The sequence below is a fragment of the Cannabis sativa genome, chromosome 6, assembly GCF_029168945.1.
Source record: "Cannabis sativa cultivar Pink pepper isolate KNU-18-1 chromosome 6, ASM2916894v1, whole genome shotgun sequence".
Classification (NCBI taxonomy): domain Eukaryota; kingdom Viridiplantae; phylum Streptophyta; class Magnoliopsida; order Rosales; family Cannabaceae; genus Cannabis; species Cannabis sativa.
In genome coordinates this window covers 19553982-19563371 of record NC_083606.1, presented here as the reverse complement: position 1 = coordinate 19563371, position 9390 = coordinate 19553982, and the positions used below count along the sequence as shown (strand labels likewise).

The following is a 9390-nucleotide window of genomic DNA, read 5'->3' as shown; positions in this document are numbered from 1 at the left end:
CAGCAAAGTCTTTACTGTGCTACAGACCGCTGTAATTCCACAACATACAGATCTCACAGCCCACAAAGATTTTCATTTTTCATACATATATATACCACTCCTATAAAAATAAAAAGACATGAACATATGTACTTATATAATGTTCGATCATCTTAATTAAACTAATAAAACCACCACTAATTAAGTAGTACATATTTTTCACCTCAAAAAATATCTAGTGTTTACTATTTTCTTATACACTTTGTTATGTTTGCCCCACGCACGTGATCCATCATATTATACTATCATCTCCTTCCCAATGGCAATTTTGTAATATTATCTAAATTGTCGGCCAAATGTTATATATTGAAGAGAATAAAACGTTGTCACTTTACCTGTTATAAACTAATAATTTGTTTTTTTTAAGCTAATTTCAAAAGCACCACTTTGTAACTTTTGGAAGTAAAAAAAAAAAAGGACATCACACCAAATACTTGTATATAAAAAGGCCAAAGAGAAACAAACCTCAAAACAAAACCTTCATTTCCAAAAAAACAAAAAAATATGCTACTTCAAACTACAGCAATGGCGAACAATGAATCAGACTACGACAGTAGCTGTTCCTCCATCACCATTCCAGACTCAAGCCGGAGCTGGATGAGCAGCAGCCTGAGCTTCAGCAGCCGGAGACAGAGCTCAGTCTCAGTGAGCTCTTCAGCCGCTGAGTCATCCACAACAGTCAGCTCATCCTCCCAGAAGCCACACAAGGCAAACCAAGCGGCGTGGGAAGCTATGAGTCAGCTTCGGCTGAGCACGAGAGGTGGGCGAGTGGGCTTGGACCAGTTCCGACTTTTGCGCCGGCTGGGGAGTGGGGATATAGGTAATGTTTACCTCTGCCAGATAAGAAACGGCGTCGTTGGGTCATCTGGGACGACGAAGACGACGATGTCTTCGTTTCCTGATCAGTGCTTTTATGCCATGAAAGTTGTGGATAGAGAAGCTTTGGCGATTAGGAAGAAGCTACAGAGAGCTGAAATGGAGAAAGAGATTCTGGGGATGCTTGACCACCCCTTTTTGCCCACTCTTTACGCTGACTTTGATGCTTCTCATTACTCTTGCTTGGTTATGGAGTTTTGTCCTGGTGGTGACTTGTACTCCGCTCGTCAACGCCAACCTGGCAAACGATTCTCTATTTCTTCTGCCAAGTAAGTCTAGTACAGCTAGTTATTTAGAATTTTTATATGGTAAATTGTTGTAATAAATAATATTAGAAATCAGTATATAACCATATTGGTAATTAAGATATATACTGTATATATCATACCTCCTTATCTGTGACTCAAATAGCGACACTCAATTATTTAGGTTTTTGTCAGTTTTATGAATAAAAATTTCTTTGTCAAAAAATAATAATGCAACAGTTTTTTTTTCCCTCATGTTAATAAGAGGAAAAACATAATTTAAACCCACTTACACTTATATATATCCAGCCCTACTATATAAGTTAAGTATATACTTTAAATTACATAAAATAATTATTGTTTGGAAGATTAGTTGATGCTTTAAACAAGGCGTGATAAAAGTAAATCATTATATTTTGTTTAGTATTTTTATTTATTAGTTTTGTTAATATGCATGATATTATAAATAGTCCGTCCCACAAAATAAGTCCTTAGCTATAATACTAACAGTGAGCATAAACGAAAGATGTCATTTTTTAATTAGTCATAATTAATTATTGCATTTAAAGGGAATGTTTGGCACTAATAATTTAATCATGATGTGTGTTCGTGTGGGGTACGTTCAGATTTTATGGTGCGGAAACGATCTTAGCACTAGAGTATCTCCACATGATGGGGATAGTTTACAGAGATTTGAAGCCAGAAAACGTTCTAGTTAGAGAAGACGGCCATATCATGCTCTCTGATTTCGATCTCTCACTCAAATGCGACGTCGTTCCGAAGCTCCTAAGGCGTAGTAATAATAATAATAACAAAACGATGACGTCAGATATCGAAACAAACGACGACGGAAAGTACGAAAGGAGTTGCTCAACGACACCGTCTTGTGCTCTTCCCATGCAGCCTGTTCTCTCGTGTTTCTCAGTCGCAAAAAGGAAAAAGAAAACAACGGTCGTTACAACGATAACTGAAAGAGCCGACGGTCACGATCCCCATCACGAACAAGAAGATCAATTAGTACACGTGGACGATCCAGAATTGGTGGCGGAACCCATTCACGCAAAATCAAAGTCCTTCGTGGGAACACACGAATATTTGGCCCCTGAAGTGATATCTGGTCAAGGGCATGGGAGTCCTGTAGACTGGTGGACACTCGGAGTGTTCCTCTACGAAATGTTGTACGGAAGAACACCGTTTAAAGGAGAAAACAATGAGAAGACTCTGGTCAACATTCTTAAACAGCCGTTGACTTTTCCGAGAACTGGGGTTAGTAGTGCCAAAGAGTATGAAGAGTTGGTTAGGGTTCAAGATCTTATAAGCAAGCTTTTGGTGAAGAATCCCAAGAAGAGACTTGGGAGTTTGAAGGGTTCTGTTGAGATTAAGAGACATGAGTTCTTTAAGGGTGTGAATTGGGCTTTGATTAGGTCTGTTAGGCCACCGGAGGTTCCAAGAGATTTGATCAAGAAAAAGAATAATTCTATGAGGAAAGCTCATAATAGTAATTATTTACCAAAGTTAATGAGCAAGAAAGAGAGGGAGGAACCGTATCAGATCCCACATCACCATCATCATCATCATCATCATGTTGATTACTTCTAATAATATATAATTTAGCTTTTTTTTTATAAAAGAAAATTATATTGTACATAGGTGAAAACAGATGAAGAAAAAAAATGAAAGAAATATTAATTAAGAGACGTTTGTTAATTTTCTAATCTGTTTTTCCTCGAAACGAGAAACATAATTATTATTGCTATGGATAATGTAAGATGAACAAGCTAGTCATTATGTTTTGTGAATTATATATTGACATCTAATTATTAATTAAGTTCTTTTTAATAATTATGTGTGTATGTATGTATGTTTATATCGATATCATGGTGTGTATGTATGTATATATGTTTATATCGATATCATGGTTTGATATTATGATCTTCGAACTTGGATGTATATGCTTCATATATATATATATAAATAATTCGTGTATGAAATAAATGTAAATATATGTTTTGCTTGCGTGTAAAGGAGATGGATCCCATAATTGTTCTAGTGTGATTCTCATGAGAACTCGATGAAGTCATGTGATGACAATAATTACTCTTCTCAATGATGGAAAATATGGTATAATAATAATAAAAAAAGAAATGAAAACAATTTTATTTTTAATTTTTGTGAAATAGTCACTTTTTTTTTTCTCATCTAGGCACTTTCATAACCATGCATTCACATGCCCTTTTCACCGAAACAAAAAAATCCATCATTTTCTCTGCTTCTTTTCTATCTTTTTGTTACATATATTTTAATGTATTTGATGATCGAGTGAAGAGAGATCGAGCGCCAACTTGATCTCTTATAATTAGTTATAACATTTTTTTTAATCATGAAAGTATTTCTTAATTCAATAATTCTACTATATAGTTAATGGTTCAATGCAACTCAAGCTTATAACTACTCGTTTATTAATTCATATAGATCTAGCTAATAAGCAACTTTTATTAAAATAATATTGTTGTAAGTATTTTAAAGTGCTTAATACTACAATTTTATAATTAGTTACCAGTTTTTTTTTTATATAATTTACTAAATTAAAATATCTACCACACCTAATATTAAAATAAGTTAATAACAATATATGTCCCATTATATAATAAATTTGTACCTTAAAATATTACAATATGGATAAAGCTTATTAATCTCTCGATATTAGGAGATCATTGGATACTAGTTTGGTTTTTTGGTCTTATTAGACGATGTTGGGATATGTGCAAATAGAAGTGTCATGCTGCAAAAGAAGGATCTATAAATATATTGGCTACATATCCTGCTTGGACCACTTGGACCGGAATTAAATTGAATCACAGAATAGAAAACCCAGTCAAAAGATTCACATCATTCTCAAATTGAACTCAAACTTTTTTTAAAAAAATAAAATAAAATATCAGTAAAGTATTGTATTAATTAAGTCACAAAACAATTATAACTCAACTATACCACCCCAATTAATTACAAAGCTTTGTATAGAGTTTCCACCCAATTTTTATCAATATTATTAAACTTTTGAGTATTCATATGTTGAATTCTATTACAAACGGTGTAAATAATATTTTTAACAATTATATGGACAATGGGGAGCTTTTAATCCCAAAGAACACTGTCTAGTTTGCCAAAGAAAATAGACCATAATAGTACTCATGAAGACTTTCATTCTCCTTGATAAATATTCCTTCTTTAGTCTCCTCTAAATACTACTCCGCCGGGATAGGTCCACACTACAAAAAATTTTACTTTTAGTCACAACAAAACTTTTAACTAAAAGTGAAAAAATTGTGACTAATTATAAATTAGTATTCTTATGTTGTGACTAAAAAATCTATAGCTAAAAGTATTAGTTACAAAAATTACAATTTATTCTGACTGAATGTATTTTTAGTCACAATACTTGTTGTGACTAAAACTAAATTAGTGACAACTTGTAACTAAATACTATGTTTTAGTCACAAGTAATATTTTGTTGTGACTACAAGTCACATTTAGTCACAAAAAAAATTATGTTGTGACTACAAAGTTGTCACTAACAGTAGCAATTTTTTATAGTGCCATTTGCCAACCGAGCCACCTACCAAGCTCGAATTTTTTTCAAAAGAAGAAACAATACTATTTAACCCATGACATGCATATTTGGGCACTAATATTTTTCAGAAATACAAACCAACAATTTTTTTTGGTAACATTTTCTCTAAACTTTTTTCCACAATGTTAACAAAAATTATATCCGGACACCTCAGCCATGAGTATCTCAAGTAGAGCTACAATAATATTACAAATGAACAAAATACATTGTTTTGATCAAAAATTAGTTTGCTTTTGTTCCATGGACAATAATTGGACTAATTTCTTTTCCTTTTTTTAGGATGTTTCTTTTTGTTGTTGTTAATGGGTTTTCAGTTAGAAAATAAAAAGTTCATTACTGGTTACTAGCTCATCATTGGTTACTGGTTACCATTTAGTTTTTGTGGTTACGTTCAGTTATTTTGTGTAATATATTTGCCAATCATTGTTTTGTACATTTTCTCTCTCTTTTCAGTTATATGTGTTGGATTTTGTGCCCTAGATAAAACTCATTTCAATATAATCAGATTTACTAATTAATAAAGATCAGAAATCGCATTTTATGTTGCATGGTTCATATGATTTATTTTATGTGTTATATTTAATGTATAAATTCTATTAAGTCCAGAACATATGCATTTGTTCATAATTATAGTGTTATCAGCACAATGGAATATAATCATGATTATATGTTTAAAAGTTTAATTCCCTAATTTGTCAGTTCACTAGATTTAGACTGCATGATAATCAGCGATAGGTATACTTACACCTTGGATAAGTGTTATGTCCTTTCCAGGGCATCGGCAAAGTTTACCAGTATCGGATGTATGGAGTATACATTGGAAGGGACTGATATTGAACTTGGATTAGATATGATAAATTTACTGTAATGTCTATTCAATTCAATATCACCTAGTTGATCCTAGATCAAATGATCTTAATCCTAACATGATTAGGTTCGATCTCAAGTGTGTTGTTTGTGTTCTTTAATTTGTTAGTTAAGCCTACTTTTTGGTCAGGGTGATACGTACATTTTGGGAACACGATAGTGCAATTGAGTGGGAGCGTTAATCATAGATATGGAATCTATAGCTTCAATCCGCACATAGAAGCAAAACGATGATTTCCTTCAAGCTAGGCTAAATAGAAATAAATGATAGAGCGCTCATTTTAGTGATTATATTAGTTCACTAAAACATCATTTATAGGTGGCTAAGTGTTTTAAGGATAAAATACATTGAAAGGGTGTAACGATAACTTTGTCCCTATGCAATGTAGATCATCTATAGAGGATCCTTGATTATTGGATTATAATAATGGATAATTAATAGCATATCTATATCGTGGAACATATAGAGCGTTCTATGTAACTGAGAGTGCAATTCCAAGTTTTATGGTGGATGCAATGAGGAATTAATAAGTTAATGGATTTACTTGGTAAATTCTAAATCTGCTTATTGGAAGCTCGTTTATATAGGCCCATAGTCCCCATACTAGTTGAGACAATCTGCTTGTAAGACTCAATTAATTGATTTTAATTAATAAATTTTAATTCTAAAATTAGACTATGTCTAGTTTATGAATTTTCACTATGTTATGGCTTAATTGTGAAGAAATGGTATTTTGGGGTTAATTTATTAATTAAGAGACTTTGTGGAGTCTATTTAATAAATATTATAAATGACAATTTTATTTGATAGTTATTTTAATTATTAAATAAATAGTTTTGGCATTTATAGGGTTGAAAGTGCAAAAAGTGATATTTGTAAAAAAATAGATAAAATAATTGAGAAAAATGACAAAACCCAAACTAATGTAGGGCCCACTATGTGGTTGGCCATTAGGTGTCAATTTTACTCTTATTTTATCAATTTTTTTTTATTCCTAATAATTCAACCCTAACCATATTGAAGATAGTATAAAAGGAAGGCTATGGTCTCATTATCCAACTAATGCTCCAAAGCTAAAAACCTAGTTTTCTCTCTAGGTTTGACGAGACCTCTTCCTTCTTCTTCCTCTTCAATTTCGAAACACTATAGTCTATTTTCACAAATATTTTCAAGCCTTAGTGATTGAGTAAGTGTCCACAAACATCAAGTTGGTCCTCAATCATAGTATGTAGGACTGTGAAGAATCCAAACACAAGGAAGGAGTTTCGGGCTCAGATCTTGGTGATACTCTACTACAGAAAGGATACAAGGGTTAGAGATCTGAGTGGGAGGAGTCATTTAATCCCGCTGCACCCACTGTAAGGTTTCTCAAACTTTATATGTGTTTATTTACATTATTTTAGAGATTCATATTTAGGATGTTTAAATAACATACATGGTAGTAAATCTAGATCTTTGTAAAATATATTCCAACAATATGTGTTAGAGAGAGAATATTTTGTGTATTCATTGTATTCCAATATTGTAGGAATGAGGTGTCCATATTCTAGATTGTACCATTTGTTGCCCTAGTGGCTATATATTGAAATCAATACAACAGTAGCTCAATGAGCTAAATATTCATCATCTTCCTTTTCTTAGCTTGGTATCAAAGCTCTAGCTCGATTTCATGGCAACTGAAGAACAAACTCCAAGAAATGGTTCAGCTCAGTCTGGTAGCAATGTTGCTAACCAAAACAATAGTGTGCATGGAGCCTCTTCCTCCACTATTTCTGTACCTCATTTTGGGAGCACTTTAAACCAGCCATTTTCTCTCAAACTTGACAGAAATAATTTTTCGTTGTGGAAGACAATGGTGATGGCTATTGCAAGAGTACATCAGCTTGATGGCTATTTAACAGGAGCCAGATCAATACCAGAGGAGTTTTTACCAGCATCTGATGCTGAAGGACAACCAAAAGTTGGATCTGAGATTAATCCTGAGTTCGAACAATGGATAGTTAATGACCAGTTGTTAACGGGCTGGCTCTATGGCTCCATGACTGAAGGAATTGCTACTGAGGTGATGGGATGCTCTTCCCTTGCAGATCTATGGAGTGGTTTAGAAGCTCTCTTTGGAGCTCATTCAAAAGCTAAAATGGATGCGTACAGAACTAAGATACAAACTATAAGAAAGGGATCCATGAACATGGCTAAATATCTCAAACAAAACAAGCAGTGGGCTGATGTTTTGGCTTTGGCAGGTGATCCCTACCCTCAATCACATCTTGTTTCTAATGTACTGTCTCGTTTGGACACAGAATACTTGCCTATTGTTCTGCAGATTGAAGTGAGAGAGAAAACAACTCGGCAAACCCTGCAAGGCCTACTACTAAGCTTTGACAGCAAGCTTGACATAGGTACAAACAGAGGTTCTCCCACTGCCAATCTTACAAACAGAGGTACCTCTGGTGGTGGAAATTTTGGTCCAAGAAAAAACAGAGGTAGAGGAGGAACCATTAACAACAGCAACAATCATGGTAGATCTGGTGGCAGAGGCAGAGGTTGCAGAGGAGGTCCAAAACCCACTTGTCAAGTGTGTGGGAGTTATGGACACTCTGCAGCCCACTGCTATAATCTATATGATGAAGCATATATGGGAACAACACCACCTAGAAGCTCAAATGACAATAACAAGATTGGAAAAAGTGTTCCTACCATTGTTGCTACTCTTGAGATGCTTCAGGCTGATGCTTGGTATACTGATAGTGGTGCCAGCAATCACATAACTTTTGGAGCTGGAAACATAAACCAGAAAACCAAGTACTATGGTAAGGATTCTCTCGTTGTTGGTGATGGTAATAAGTTGTCTATTAAACATATTTATTTGGTTTTATTTCCACAAACAGTAGCAATCCCCTTATTGTTGGGTTATGGTTTTATCGGGATCTAGATTTACTACCATGTATGTGTTGGAAATTATTTTATCAGGATCTTAGATCTACTCACAAGTATGTTGTTTAACACCCTAAATATAAACTTTCTAAAACGACAAAATAAACACATATAAAGTTAACAAAACCTTACATTGATGCAGCGGAATTAATGTCTCCTTCCACTCAGATCTCTAACCCTAGTATCCTTTCTGTCGCAGAGTATTATCTAGATCTGAGCCCGAATGTCCTTCTCTTTGTGTGTGATTCTTCACAGTCTTCCAATCTATGATTGAGTTACCACTTGCTGTGTGTGGGCACTTACTCTATCACTAAGGTTCGAAATTTTAGAAGAAGAAAAGAGAAAGAGGATTTCGGCTATAGAAGAGAAAAGGGAAGGCTCAGTTTTCTAAAGAGAGAATTTTCTGACAGAAAATGTTATTCCAAGTTATGAAAAAGTTGTTATTTGACTGAGCCATCACTTTCTATTTATAGGCAACTACTAGGTTTAGGTTAGGAATTATTTGGCATTAAAATAATAAAAATATCAATTTGAAAAACCACTATAAGTGGCCGGCCATGGTGTGTAATGGGCCCCACTTGGTTTTTGCAGTTTTCACAAATTTTATTTTTATTTTCTCAAAAAAGCCAATTTTCCAATTCTAACCATTTAAATGCCAAAACTAATTATTTAATAACTAAAATAGATTATTAAATAATATTGTCATTTAATTTAATTATTAATTAGACATATAAAGTCTATTAATAAATAAATAAACCTAGAATCTCTTTTCTTTACAATTTTGCCCCTGCTTAGTG

The 9390-nt window shown here is 33.6% G+C and overlaps 1 protein-coding gene across 1 annotated transcript; it reads left to right on the top strand.

Moving 5' to 3' along the window:
* Positions 1-386: 386 nt before the first annotated feature.
* On the top strand, positions 387-3002 carry LOC115724682 (protein kinase PINOID 2). Its single transcript, XM_030654020.2, has 2 exons — positions 387-1184; positions 1787-3002. The coding sequence occupies exons 1-2, from the start codon at positions 544-546 to the stop codon at positions 2757-2759; spliced, it is 1614 nt and encodes a 537-aa protein (XP_030509880.1). The 5' UTR covers positions 387-543; the 3' UTR covers positions 2760-3002.
* Positions 3003-9390: the final 6388 nt, after the last annotated feature.